The sequence below is a fragment of the Gallus gallus genome, chromosome 4 (assembly GCF_016699485.2).
Source record: "Gallus gallus isolate bGalGal1 chromosome 4, bGalGal1.mat.broiler.GRCg7b, whole genome shotgun sequence".
Lineage (NCBI taxonomy): Eukaryota > Metazoa > Chordata > Aves > Galliformes > Phasianidae > Gallus > Gallus gallus.
In genome coordinates this window covers 15833741-15849094 of record NC_052535.1, presented here as the reverse complement: position 1 = coordinate 15849094, position 15354 = coordinate 15833741, and the positions used below count along the sequence as shown (strand labels likewise).

Below are 15354 nucleotides of genomic sequence, written 5' to 3'. Positions count from 1 at the left end.
TGTGGGTTAGACTGTGATATTACAGTCAGATATATCTCTTCTTCCTACGATTTTCTTCTCTTTCTTTCTCAGATTCTGGACTGTTCTGTACATTTCCTGTGTAGACACTTTGCTAGCATTGGTATTTTTTCTTCCTGTTATTGTCTTGTTAGACCTTGAGATGCTGTTGAAGTTGGGTGATAGATAAGGTCTCAAGGTAAGAGAAAAAAAAAAGGTCTAAAAGTACCAGTGATGCTCATTCTTCTCGCATATTCTTAATGCGCTTCTTTCTTTTGAAGAAGTACTTTCTTTTCATGGAAGTTGCACAGGGAATTCATTTCTTGGCTCGTGGCAAGGCAAGGGAGAGACAAACACCCCATAGCCTCCAGAACTAATGGAGGCAAAGCTTCCTTTCCTGTTAAATTTTGTTTCCATATTAGTATAGTGTCTATATGAAGTGAATTCCATACTCTAGGGCTACAAAGGTTCAATCCAGAAGTAAAGCCAGAGGTTCTTTGAATCTAACAGAGCTGAATGTCAGTTTCTTGCATAACTCTTAAAATAACTCTAACTACCTGAATACTTGCTTAGGGAGGGTAGGAATCTCTGTGATCAAGTGGAACAGGCCATAACTGGAAATCTTAAACTTCAGTGAAAAATGTAAATTCTGAATGCCTAGACATCCATTTCTAAGAATCTTTGTGCTGTTTTCCAAATATGTTTTCACTAAAAATACACTGCTAGAGATCTGAACTGAGCTGAGCTGAGTTTTAGTAATATACAAATAAACACTGGGAAGAAAGCAGACTTTTTGACTGGCAAGCAGTTATCTGAAGTGATTATTCACTACTTACAGCTAAAGGAGATTGTCTTAAATAATATATATTTCAGTATTAAATACAGAATTAAAATATTTTGAACTGGATGTAACTCTCAAGATTGCCTGAAAACAGTATTCATAGGGATGGAAAAAAAAGAGAGAGCGGATTCACTTTATTAACAGTGTATAGGGGATGCCACTACATTTTTATTTGATTTACTGTTTCCTTAAGTAATAAATACAGATGAGCACAGCAAAAGTAAGGGTTTAAATAAGAATTGCGGGGCTATGTTATGCCAGCAGTGCCTAGTGTACAATTCATCAGAAAGCAGAAGGTAATATAAATTGTTTCTGACATTATGGGACTATAATAACCCTACATTTCCACCATCCCCCTAGCTCTTAGGACTAGAAGTATGCATCCTGAAAATACCACAAACCCAAGAAAAATGAAGACGTTTGTACATGCTGACTGTTTCCACATTTGTCTTAGTTGTGCAACTGTAGTATATATAAGTTATTGCTGTATCAGTCCATGTTCTTGTCTGATAAAAGTTGCTGCAAGAATTTCTGTCTGCTACCTAAGGTTGAATTAGTCTCCAATAATGAAGCAATGACTTCTATTTATCAACGAGTTTCCTCTTTGAGCCTGTTCTTATAAAAATCTTGGTCATCCTTCCATGAGCTAGATCATATTCCTATATGCCTGACAAAATTATTCTGCCAGGATGCAATGGATAAAGTCCTAGCTGCAGTGACGGAGGTAATAAACCTGTCATATGTTTCTGTGGTTCCAGGATTTCACCTGTTGACTATTCTTAGAAAAACAAATTAAAAAAAAAAAAAAAAATGACAACAAACCAGTGTTTCAGCTAGACTCCTAACCTGTCTCTGCAGAAACTTTCAGAGAAGAACAGACTGTGAACTCCCATCATGCATAGGAATAGGAAGAACGGGTCTTTCCTGAGGCATCTAGCAGCTACTTTTTGCCACAAATTCTGAGTATTAATCCCAAGGTTTTTTTTCCTTTTGTAGTTAGTCTAATGCATGTACTCTGCTAATCACATAAAACTTCAAAGTTTTAAAAACAATTATTTTTGCCAATAATACCGTGCAGAAAGCAGCTTAATAGATTAGCTATTAACTGCATAGCAGAGTATTTCTGTTAAACTGTCATCTGCTGCTTTTTAATTTGTGTGTCTCTGTTACTGCTTGGTAATGAAAGGTAAATAAGAGAGCTTCAACAGTTTGTCCCCACTCCTAACCAAATCAAATCTTAACTGCGTGTCCTTTGACCTGCTCTCCAAAATACATGAAGCTATAATGTCTATATTCATTCTTCCTCTCCTGACACTGTACTTTCCCCTTGACTCCTGCTATCTGTGGTTTCATCTTCTCCCTAAATCCCTTTTCATCTTTGCTTCTGTCTCTCTCCACTATCATTCCTATCTGTAGACTGTCTACTGCAGAATTAATCAGTTAAGCTAATCAAAATGCTGGAATTAACATAAAGTTCAGTCAATTCTATCTCCTGTTCTTATGAAGAAATAAACAGTTAAAAAATAGCTGTAGCATAGTTGGTAATACATTTATAGAATCATAGAATCTTTTGAGTCAAAAGGGACCCTTAAAAGTCATCTAGTCCAATTGTGATGAACAGAGACTGACCCAATCAGGTGCTCAGAGCCCAGTCCAGCCTGACCTTGAGTGTCTCCAGGGACAGGTCACCACCACCTCTCTGGGCAACCTGTGCCAGTGCCTCACCACCCTTACTGTGAAAAACTTTGTCCTTCATCCAACCTTAATCTCTCCTCTTTTAGTTTGAAACCATTTTTCCTTATCCTATCACCACAGACCCTACTCAAGAGTCTGTCACCTTCCTTTTTATAGCCCCCCTTTTTGTATCTACTGAAAGGCTGCTCTCAGGTCTCCCCACAGCCTTCCCTTCTCCATGCTGCACACCTCAGCGCTCAGCCTGTCCTCATAGGGAGCTGTTCCATCCCTCGGATCGTTTTTGTGGCCCTCCTCTGGATGCGCTCCAATAGCTCTGTGTCTTTCCTGTGCTGAGCTCTCCCCATCTGGACGCAGTGCTCCGGATGATGTCTCACAGTGCAAAGTTGAGGGGCAGATCCCCTCCCTCATCGTGCTGGCCACACTGCTTTGGATGCACCAGTGCACAGTGCTGGCTCATACCCAGCTGCTATCCACCAGTACCCCCAAGTCCCTTTCAGCAGGGCTGTGCTCCATCCTTACATCCCCCAGCTTGTACAGATAGCAGAGGTTGCCACAACCCAGGTGCCAGACCTTGCACTCAGCTTTGTTGGACCTCTTGTGGTTCTCCTGGGCCCACTGCTCAGCCTGTCTGGCTCTCTCTGGATGGCATACTGTCCTTCAAGCATGCTGGCTGCACCACGCAGCTTGAGGTCATCTGCAAACTGCTGAGGGTGCACTCAATATTACTGCCAATATCATTGACGAAGATGTTATAGAGCACAATTTATAGACATTTATAAACTTTTGAGGTTGGTAATGGGAGAAACAACAATTTCTAGATACTCACTGTCTGAAACTCTCTCTTGCAAGTAAAAATAGGACTTAGAAAAGTTAGAAAGTCAGCTTTGTGCTGATAGGGCAAAGCTGGAGTCACAGAATCCTGATGTAGATTTTGCCATGACTTTATGCGAAAACCGTGAGTTTAGCCTAGTAACATAAGAAAGCTCAGTGAGAACGCTGTGTCCCAAATTCTATAGCATTTTTCTAATCCAGTATTAGACATTACAATGAGAGCACATTAGCTAATTATAAATCATTACCTACTCTTGATCAGGTAGACAGTACTCAGAATCCCCCAGTGTCCTAGGCCACCATAAATCACCTAAACACGAAGCTCTGATTATCCTGCAAGATCTCAGTTGTATCTAGTTAGGGAAGTTTGGGGAAAGCATCTGGTATGACCTTGGTTACCAAGGAACCCATTAACTTGAGTCACTGAGCATCGCAGGTAACGGATGTGAACTATTTGCGAGGCATTCATATCCACATGAAGCCAAATAAAATCATACTATTTTGTCCTAAGATAGACTGGGTTGACTGTAAGAAAGAAACAGGGATAAAGTCTCTTTGGGATTCTCCAACATCTGTATGGTATGGTCACTGTACCATTTGTGTCTAAAAATATCACCATGAGACTGATTGCCTAAGCAAAAATAAATAAATAAAAATGAAGCATGTATTGAAAATGCTAATAGTGCTGTGAATGTTAGGGGTGGGCTTCAGAAGGGAAAACATGACAATGACAATTTGTTTGTCTCTTAGCACAGATTCATCTTTGATTTTAGCAAAACATTCTGAGACGAGGCTGTGAAGCACCATTTTATTCAGGATGAGGTGCCCATCCAACTGGCTGCTCATGGAAATGAAAGACCTCTCTATTCCCCCTTCATTCCTGCTTATTTGTGTCTTCACTTTAAATGTAACTTTAAATGTAACTTTTTTCATGTTTTTTCAGGACATCATCATCAGAGGTGGCAGATAGCAGGAATACGCAACTGGAGGGACAGGAAGAAGAACTTGGTGAGAGCAAGTGAACAGGAACAGAAGTGAACAGTAAAGCTTTGAAGGTAACAGAGCACTGGAACAGGATGCCCAGAGAGGTTGTGGAGTCTTCTCCTCTGGAGATATTCAAAACCCACACAGATGCTTTCCTGTGCAACCTACTGTAGGGAACCTGCTTCAGCATGGGGGTTGAACTGACGATCTCCAGAGTTCCCTTCCAACCCCTGTGATTCTGTGACTGCAGGACTGTGTGAAGACTGTGTTAGAAATGTGCTGGAGATAGGTAGAGCGGCGAAAGATAAGTAGTTTTTAACCAAAAAGGCAAATTATTAGCCTACGGGAACAAACCTTTCAGAAGTATCTTGGAATTTTAATGTTCACATACGTGCCTGTAACTGTCAGGTCTGCTGTGCTTACTGGGGGACATTTGAGAGAGGTGTGCTCTACAGTAAATCCCAGCTGTTGTTCATGGGAATGTGAAAATTTCCTGCCTCAGTGCGCTGGGTAAGTTACTTCCACTGATTTTTAAGATTCTAAATCTGCAAGAAAGGAATACAATTCTGCTTCACAGCAATGTTTAGAGGAATTCATAGATAATATTTGTAGAGTGCTTTGAGCTCCGGGTGCAATAGATACAAAGATGGCACTTATGGTCCACATATCGCTACAGATAACCACTTATTTCTTCAAAGAGATGAAGTGACAACAGCCATCTCAACCTAAGCAGGGAACATTACAAGTCACCCCACAGCCTGGTCTCTACCCCTGCCTGAGCTTAATGGCTCCTGCTTCATGAATATGATGCCCTTTTATTCATACGTCTTTGGGTTCCTTCAGGAGTAGTGCTTTGAATCGGTGATGTTCTTCAGTGATGTGTGCAGTCACCTGCCTGTGTTTTACACAAGCACTTAGATGAGCTACAGCCAGTGTCACTGGCTCATCATTTTGCAAATGCAAATCCAAGTGCTTTCCATATTATCCCTAACTCAAGTGAACAGAAAACAAAAACCTACCAGCTTGAGATTAAGACAAAAAAGAGACAGTGAAGGACCAAAGGAAAGTGACCTGCTGAAATGAGAGGAAAAGGAACATTAAGTGGAGAACAGTCTTCCCTGGGCCTGGGAGATGGACTGAGTGACCCAGTATCTCTTTTCTATTTCCATCTTGCACAGCGAGCCTCAAAGCAGCAAAAAGAAGAGAGCTGCAAGATCCTTCCAGTGAGGTGTCAGAGAGACGGGTGCAAGATGAGCAGTCAGGGAACCAATCTCCAAGCAGAGGCACATCAGCTCCCTAAGTGCCTGTGCACTGCTGCTGGCACACAGTCAGAGGCAGTGGGTGTCCACCTGCAGCACTGCCCCGTGCGGGCTGCTAGGCCACAACTCAGCTCTGCACCTGAGAGATGCTCCCAGTTTGTCTTTTTTCCAGCACGAGGGACAACAGGGAGACTTTACTGGATTTCGTTCCTCTAGAGGAGCTTTGGAAGAACCGAATATCCTCCTGTTAGGGGATGGGCTCGTCCCCGGCTTTAGTCGCTTCAGGGCTCTGCGGGTGGATGAATGCAGGAGCCCTCTCCGCGGCACTGAACACCGGAGGGGAATGAGGGCAACTCCGGCTCGGGGCGGGCAGCCCCGGGAGAGCTCTGTCCGCTCCCCTCTGCGGGGCTGCGGGGCCGCGGGCCCTCACCCGCATCCCCGGGGCCACCGTCCGCCCGCGGGGCGGCCCGGCCGCCTCACAGCCCTGCCGCCCCGCGGCGCCCCAGCCGTGCCCGCGCGGGACCCCGGCCGCCTCCCCTCCCCGCACCTTCGCTCCGCTCTCCTCTGCGCGGCCCCGGCTCTCCGCCTCCTCCCCTCCCCTCAGGCAGCACACGCACCGCACTCACACACACACACACACGCGCGCGCGCGCACGCACACACACACACACACACACACACACACAGCGGCGATGCAGCTTTAAAGGGACAGCCGCAGCCCGCGGACCGGCCCTCGCGAGGCCGCGCAGCTCCCGCCGAGCGCAGCCCCGAGCGGTGCCGCCCCGAGCGACCGGGAGACGGCGGGGCCGGGCGGGCCGAGGGCTGCGCGCCCGCCTCCCGCCAAGTTTGATCGATCACCCCCTCCCGGGCCGGCTCCGCTCCCACCATCTTTGGGGGAAGTCCCTGCGCTGGGAGGGGGGGTGGGGGGGGGCTGCTGGAGACGGGGGGAGAAAGGCAACCTGACAGCCAATGAGCCCTGCCCGGCTGGGGTGAAGGCAGGAGGAGAGGGAGCTGGGGAAGGGAAAGAAAAAAAAAAAAAAAAAAAAAAAAGAAGAAGAAGAAGAAGAAGGGAAGCGAGGAGGGGAGCATCCTTTCACTACCTCCACCAGCATCGCCTCCACCATTGACACCGCTCCGCGCCTCCGCTCGCGCCCATCCATGCCCGTGCCGCCGGTTCGGTGTTAGGGCTGAACCGCATCGGCTGAAGAAAATGGGGCAGCGCGCGGGCCGGGCCGTGCTGCTGCTGCTGGCGGGGCTGCTGGGCGAGGCGCGGGCAGGATTCCCCAACACCATCAGCATCGGTAAGCGCTCCGCCGCCCCGAGCCGCGCCGGGCTGCGTGGGGAGCCGGGGAGAGGTCCGCGCCCGCCGCCGGCAGCGGTGCACGGCGGTCCCCGGGATGCGCTCCGCCCGCCTCTCGGCGACGCGGGGTTTGCTCCGCGCTCTCCGTGCTCCTGCGGAATCGCGCCCTGAGGCAGCGCATCCCGTGTCGCGGAGCGCTGAATGGCGTGGATCCGCAGCGACGTGCCCCGAACCTGCGGCCGAATGAGCCGCGGGGCCGTGCGTGCGAGGAAACTTGCTTTTTTTTTTTTTTTTTTTTTTTTTTCCCCTTCCTCCCTGACGGGAGCGCTCAGCCGTGCGCGCTCCTCGAGCCCCGCTTCCGCACGGCTGGCAGTCCGCACCGCGCCGTGCCCGCCCCGCACCCCTCCTGCCCGTGCCACGCAACCCCCGGCGGCGCTCCGGGGGTCCGCACCGCCGTTCCCGGGCTGCGCCACCCCGTCCCCCGCGGGCAGCGGAGGTGGCCGCGTCGCGGTGCTGCAGCTCCGGGTGGCTCCGGGGCACCGGGTTGCGATGTGCGTGTGCCTCGCAGCCCAACTTCGGGCTCGGAGCAGCTTTCCGTGCGCTCCCTGCCACAGCTGCACGCTCATAGCTTGCGCTGTCCGTTCCCAGCCGAGATGCGCGGTATGCAAATGTAACTTAGTGCCGCTGCCTGCGCTAACAGCCCGCTCTGAAATGCCTCTTCCTTCTCTTTTTTTCTGGTTTCTCCTCTCCTAGGTGGACTTTTCATGAGAAACACTGTTCAGGAGCACAGCGCGTTTCGGTTTGCTGTGCAGTTATACAACACAAACCAAAACACCACCGAAAAGCCCTTCCATCTGAACTACCACGTAGATCACTTGGACTCTTCCAACAGTTTTTCAGTGACAAATGCTTGTAAGTAAATACACGCTTTTAAAAAATATGTTTCTATGTTATCTGTTATTACATTCCCTTTGCCCCTGGCAGCCTGGAGTACTCCTTCGTGCGATACAGTGCAACAAATGTGTGTGCTGCTGTCTGGCTCGGTGGATTTGCGGCATTATGTGGTTGAATAATACCTTAGGGAAAGTTCCCTCACCACTTCTTCCCTCGTTTTTAGTTTTATTTTCCAAAAAAGCAACCAGGCTGTGCATATAGCATCACTGTGCAGCCGTGATCAGCGTATTGCCACTGAGGTAGCATCTCTTCTCTGCTGAGGCTCCAGCCTGGCTGTTTGCAAATAGTACTAGGTAGGAATAAAACAGAAGCAGCCGATCACAAATGACCTTCAGGAACAGAACCAGAGGGGCTTACATACCTCCTCTGACCTGAAATACTACCTTCTTTCCTTACAGTGGAGTCCTGTTAATAGCTGAGAAGTCTGTCAAGTGATGAATGTCTTTAGAGCTGAGGGGAGAGAAGATGGAATCAGAATGCTTAGCATCATGAGAAACAGCTCTGCATGAGAAATGCATCTGTATAATTTGAGCCTTTATTAACAAAGGAAGCAAAATAGAACTTTGAGTGGTGGTAATGTGTTAAAATGCCAAATCCCATTCTGAAAGACCAGTGCGTGTTCTGCATTCAGACAAGCATTCCTTTATCAGAAGTGGTTCCTGAATACGTCTTCCACTGATGTATCTATATTCAGTTTTATGCAGTTTTTATCATAGGCTTTTGAAAATGAATGAAGTCCTCTTGCCAAGGTAGTTGCGTGCACCATGCAGCACACAGAAATACATCTGCACATGATCTAAAGGACCTCTGAGTGCAGTGTACTAACTTTGTGTTACCAACAAGATTCCTGTTCGTACACTCACAGTATAACATTTTCAAAGAGGGGGCATTGTAGTGAAATACTGCACTGAAGTGTCAGTGTACTGAAAACTGCAATCTCCTATTTTAAAACAATTTCATGTTTGAATAGTCTCTTCCGGTTTTGTTTGTTGGGGTTAGGATAGTTCTTCCTCAGTATTCAGGTATTTTCCAAGAAATGTGGTGGTTCTGAAATAAATATACTGTATGGAAATTCTTGGATAACTTTTGGGTTGATACTCTAATGTATCCCCCATGTGACTGCTTCATGTTAATGCAGCGCTACACTTTTTAAAGGGCTTTGAAGTAGTACCTTCAAAAGTTGGGGGGGGGATAATTATATCCAATTAAAATATTTGTAAAGTAGAAAAAAATAGGGTAAATAAAATTTTGTCTGTACTTTGCATCTTATTTTACTAATCCTATCCTGCCTCAACAGCTCTTACAACAAACATCTGACTATTAATCCTTAATCAGTGTAATCCCTTCAAGAGAGCTATATCTCACACATAGTTTCCTAAATATCAATTATATGGATTTGAACTAAATACATTAAACTGCTCGAGTGATTAGTGATTAATTGTTTTTTAAAAGTTCTCCCAGCACTTCTTCACAGATCCCACCAAGACCAGTGAACCACACGCACGTTCAGAGACAGCCCATGTATTATTTAGTCAGCGTGCTTCTCATCTTGTGACATCTAATGATTTTTGTCATTGCTTAGTGAAAGCCGTGGTGATTGTAGCAGGATGAGCTGGTTTTCTGTAGAGCAGGGCTGCATATTCCAACATGCATATTGCCAGTATAGTGAAATTTGGGAAACTCAAACCTCTGGAGAAACTGTAGACTGGAGAATACCAACCTACAGTAACCTATTTAAAAATAGAAGATGTGAAAAAAGAAGTAGAAGAAAGAAAATGAAAAGGTGACCTTGGTCATAGCTATGTTAACTATCTGGTAATAGTGTTGGTAAGAAAATAATACCGCGAGTGGAAGCCACTCGGCTGATAGGTCTCAGTAGCTGAAATTAAAATAAAGAAAGAAAGGAATAGAAGAACAGTTGCTCTTTCCAGATCTGCAAGCAATTGTCTTTGAAGATCAGAATGCTCATACATATCGATGCATCAGGATGAACGAATTAAGCCCCTCACGCTACATGGCTAACATGTAAAAGATGCTGGCTCCCAAGCCCCTAATCCTATCCTTGCTTCCTCCTGGAGTTGCAGATAATTTCAGGGTGCTGCCACGAAGGAATTCTTCCCACAACATTTTTGCTTCTGTTGAAGATAAGCATAAATTGTCTCCGGTGCTGTCACACAACCTTTTGATCAATATTTGCAATTGGCAGGAATCCATATGAGAGAAAGCTGCAGTGACTCTGCCTGCCTGCACCAGAGACAAAGGCTGTGACTGACTTTGTGATGGGATATATAATGGATCTGAAGGGAAATCAGGCAAAGTAGACTGTGTGGGTTGAGCCTCGCAGAGTCTACCTCTGCGAGGCCGTATCCATCAACTAATAATTTGTATTCTTTGCTCTGTGTTGTACAATACTAGCTGTAGTAAGTGTTCATGTGTGTAGGAATTGGGCTCTGCTTAGAAGAGACTTAGGTTCTTACTGTACAACTGCACATCCCACTTGCTGCAATCTGGTGCATTCCCGAGGCAGGAAAAAAAATCTCTTCTAAAGTATCCTCATGAGCCAGAGATAAAAGGCCCACCTCTAGTAGGCTTGATTTGGCAGTATCCCAACATGAGAACAAAGTTGTTTAGAAGCAAAAGAAAATTCCTGCCCTAAGCCCCTCCTTCTCATTCCCTTTTCAGTTAAATGATGCATAATCTGATTCATGTACGTGCATTCCCTGCTTCGCTGCTAGCACCGAGCCTCTCTCTGTATATTTAATTTACACGCATGCATAAGGTATTCATTCACTCTGTGTTTATCTACTCATCTATTTATTTAGCTGTGTGATACTTTCACAGAGAAGATACGCAAACACAGAGGAAAATTCCAGCTTATTAAAGGTGAATTAAAGTTTATAATTTGGCCTTGGCAGGATTTGTTGTACCTTTTAGAATAGAAAGCTTTTTGCAATCAGGGAAAAACAGAAAGGAAGAAAGTTACCTGAATGTCTAAAATGAACTAAAACATGGGTGTTTTCTTCAAAAAGGCTCAGTAGGAGTGAGCTCTTTTCTTTCAAAATAATGCAGCTATAACAACTGAAAGGTATAAATTCATCACTGGAAGCATCTTTCACGTTTTCATTGTAATCTGTGATGAAGGATGTTAGTATTAATGTTGAATTATGCATAGTTCTGTGGATTGTATTCTCTAGAAATAGCCCATGTATGTCTTTCTGCTCTGCACTTGTAGTGCACTATACTAACACTGCTCTAGCCTCTGCAGTGTCAGCTCATTAGCACACAGATCTCATATTCCCTCTCTGCACTGTCATTGCAAAAAATTGCTGTTGTACACCTTTACAGCCAACAAATGTGCTCGTGCATTACATATAGTTTTCAAGACATATTTAGAAACGTAGTCAATGATATACATAGTTCCCACAGAATTTCTCTGAAGAAAGCATTAGTTTTCATAAAAATCTGTTGATCGTGTAATGATAGTGATGGGATGCGTGCGGGAGAAAGGGGGTTTGATTGCAGAATCTAATTAATCTACAGGCAGATTCCCTCTCTCAGCTGTACCTAGCCTACTGGCTGCACCTTCCTGTCCCATTATTTTTTCTGTCATTTCTCATGCATCTTCTGAACCCAGGAGGCTGTTTTACTAAATTTTGGTGTAGTGGTTTGTTGTTGTTGTTGTTTTGTATGTGTTTTTGTTGTGTTTTTTTTTTTTCTGCAGGCATTCCTTTTTTAAGAAACCAAAAACAAAGGGGAAAGAAAAGAGGGTAAATGTAATTCCATGCTTACTTTAAGTTGCTAAAATCACTTGACTGATCGTATGGGCACTTTCTTAATGGGGTCAGATTTCTGACTTTCTTTGAAAATCATTCTTCAGCATCCTGCAGTCCTTTGTTTAATGGTGAAGATTCAGCTCAGATGTCAGTCGAAGTGCCAGTTTGTTACTGTGAGAATGTTACAGAAAATGATACCACAGGGCTAGCAGCAGACAATTTTGCTGGTTGAACTGTATTTTTTCCTTTTCCCAAAGCCCAGGTGCGCATATACATATATATAACCATACATATATATATGCTCACATGCATACTCAGTCACACATGTGGACTCCTGCATACACAGGGTTTTTCCTTACGTGATGCTCAGCATTTCTTCTTGCCAGCGGGCAGATAATTTGCTTCCCTTGCATCTGTGTGCTCTTTGGCCAGCTGGCAGAGGACACTGATGCTGAAAGTGGTCAGCTCCCTTCTGCCAAAAGCATAAGGATGTCTCTAACAGCCTTGCCAAGTTTGGGCCATGTACTGGTGGCTTTGCTTAGTAGGAACCACAGGGTAGGTGCCTAACTCTCCCAGTACAGATTGCGCTGCGGTTTCTCCCGCTGTAGTAAAAGACAAAAAGAACTTTGCTTTCCATGCTGTTCCATTGATTACAGATCCCCCCAAATGCTTTTTATGCTGCGGAACTTGCTCAAGCATTGTATGTTACTGCTGTGTGGCAAAGCAGATCAGCTATTTTTAGCTTAAGAGCCAAAGCTTTTGCAATACTGGGGTAGATGAAAGGGTGAAGAAGGGTGTATTCCATCTGAAGTTTGTTTCTGGTTCATAGCAGAGCAGGAGATTTGTCATTAATGTCATTAATGTGAATGTTGACTCAGCATTAACAGAAGAAACAATATTGTTTTAAATTGGCTTTTATTATTTTGTAATTTTAAAATAAGCTGGTTCTCCTTTCTCTCCTCCTCCACTACATACTTATGCATTTACGTTAGGATTAAATTTAACTCACGTTGTAGAGAAGGAAGAAAACACTGATAGAAATGGGCACTTCTTTGAGAAGTTCCGTGAATTCACTGAATGAATGAAGAGCACATCACGAGGAGATCCATTTACTTGTTCAGTTTCAGAAAGATGCAGAGATCCATTGTCCAGTTTTCCTATATGTCCAGTTTTCCCACATATTCCTTTCTGGAGGACCTGTGAAACAGTTGGCATGGGTTGGAGAGCTGCTGATTAACTCCAAGTTCTAATGAAAGGTGTAAACAGCTATAGTTTATCTCTAGGAGGAAATAGAGATGCCATGATGGGAAACAGCATATGCCAACAATTTATGAACAGTTTTAACTTCAGAGCTTGTCCAAAACGCCACAGAAAATAGTGGGTTTTTTTCTTCTGGGTTCACAGTGCTCAGTGTCAGGGAGGTGGGAGGGCACCCCACTGCACGTGTAGGTTTGTTATGCAGGAAGGTGTGAAATGAGGGTGTTGATGTATCTTTAGTGATTCTTTGTTGTCACAATCCGGCAGTTCAGTGTTTCTCCATTTAGAGTACATATTTTGTCATTACCCATTCTGGAATGCTAATTTTGATTTAGTTAGGCATTCTTACAATGTTATTAGAATATGTTCTTTTTAAAGCAGCGACACTGGTTTCATGTTTAATGTTTCAAATGAAGCCAAATAACACTCATGTTCATTTATTGTGAAGAAAATGCTTGTGTTGGTTTTGTATTTGGCATTTAAGATACAGCCTAGAGTCAGTAGTTTCTGTGCTGCTGTAAGGATAATCATTGGAAGGCCAAGGCCTCTATTCTAAAGGAGATTGTAGGCAGCCTAAAAGCTCCATACCTATTGTCATAAAGCTACATTTGCTACAGAGGGCCTTGTACCTCCACTAGAACAAAGTAACGATTTGAAAAAAAAAGAAAAAAAAGAGTATAAAAATTATTGACCCATATCAAACCAGTTTCTCTAGAACTGTGTGGTGGTCACTGCAATGAAGCAATTTCCAGCTTTCATCCGTGGGGATTCTGTTTCTTGTAAGCAACAGGTTTGTGTTACACTGCCCATCAGAGGCTGAGGCGTGCTTCCCTTAGTTATGTTACCTGCTCTGTGTTACTGTTGGTCTTCAAATACCTCAAAAACCTCAGAGCTGGAAAAATCCTGGAGTCTTTTACATGCAGTCATAGACCGAGGACTGCAAAGCAGACTCACTGTTTGACTGTTTGCAGGCACTGCAGCATGGAGATCCATACCTATCACACGGCTTCACGTTATGTACTCTGGCCTTACTCTGTCGGGGAGCCAGGAGGTAGTTCTGTAGCACCAAACACGTGGGGTTCATTCATCACACATATCTATATGTGAAGCATTCAAAGGCACTGTGTGCCTTTGTAGCTGATACCACCAAGATGTAACTGTTAGAAGCTAAACTATCATATTTGCACAGAGCAAGGGAGAAACGGGCAGTAAGGTTTCTGCATAAAGAGGAAGAGTAAATGTAGGAAGCAGTAATATCAATGAATTCACCTAGCAGCCATTCATGCGTGTCCTCATTGTGGAGTCTGAGGCAGTGGATCTGCTTTATCATCTTAAGTGCTTCTAAATTAGCGAGTGGCAGAGTGTAGCCCTCACACACGCAGCACAGGAGGCACAGAAGCCCTTACGCACGAGGAATAACCTGGAGTGGCACTGCGCTGGGGATAACTTGCCCAGGCACTTCTAAAAAAGCTGCATTGCTCTCCTAGGATTGGGTAGCAGCCCTGCTGAACACTGTTCTGCTAGATGGAGTGACGTAGCTCATCATCTACATGTCATTGTTTTGCTAGACTACATGGATGCTTTCGATGTGCTGAAAGTTGTTTTTAAATGCAGTTTACAACATGATGATACAAGTTTTGTGATTGCATCTGCATGCTTGATGCAGCCCATGTACTGGGCTTGCATTTGTTGGCTTTCAGTCAAGTGTAGTGTTTGCAGTTCTCATCAAGAATTTTTAAAAATAACGCAAGGCTGCACGATGACTCCACTTTCTTGAGTCCATTTTAATACAAGAACTGCATGATAACTCTGCTGTCTTGAATCCTTTTTAACACAAAAGCAGTCATTAAAATGATATGCAGTTGTTTGGGAAATGTATATCTACTTCCTGATAGTATATATTCTGTGCCTGCTTACTTTACTTTACTTTATTCAGTATATACTTCATTATTTTCACACTTCATTCTCCTGGACTGGTGCATGCAAGGTGTGTGCTGATTTCACCTGCAGTAGTTTTGGTACATTCAACCATCAAGCATTTGGGCCCAGCCCATGTGGTCAGGGGGCTGAACTTCAGAAATTGCAGGGTGTCTGATGGAGCTTAGCATGATAAGTAAGTCAGTTTGCTACTTTTCGTAGCACAAGTTTGCCATTTCTTATACGGGAGTAATGCATTTTGCCTGTATCAGGCAGGGATTGCAGGACAGTTTTGCAGTAAGAAACTTGGAGAGTCATGGCTAAAAATGGAGTTTTATTGATCACTTCTTTCACTGCTGGCCCTTCTTAGAAACAAAACAGCAAACAAATTTGTACTCTTCATTCTTCTGAAAAAATAACCTGGAAGTGAGCTTCTACTAATTTGCTGTCCTTGCCAGAAAAAGACGTGTTCCCACTGATGGACCTAGGACAGCATGTGTCACTGCCATGCAGCAAGCTGATCTGTCACTTGACAAAGTAGAAAACT

General features: G+C 44.5%; 1 protein-coding gene across 4 annotated transcripts in view; it reads left to right on the top strand.

Moving 5' to 3' along the window:
• The first annotated feature begins 6662 nt into the window (after positions 1–6662).
• The window catches only part of GRIA3 (glutamate ionotropic receptor AMPA type subunit 3), a 141809-nt gene continuing 133117 nt past the window's right edge, over positions 6663–15354 (top strand). For all 4 annotated transcript variants that reach the window (NM_001112799.2, NM_205215.3, XM_040698747.2 and 1 more), the window contains exons 1-2: positions 6663–6907; positions 7660–7818. In NM_001112799.2, the coding sequence (NP_001106270.2) occupies positions 6817–6907; positions 7660–7818 (250 nt within the window). In that variant the 5' untranslated portion in view covers positions 6663–6816. The remainder of the gene's footprint in view (positions 6908–7659; positions 7819–15354) is intronic.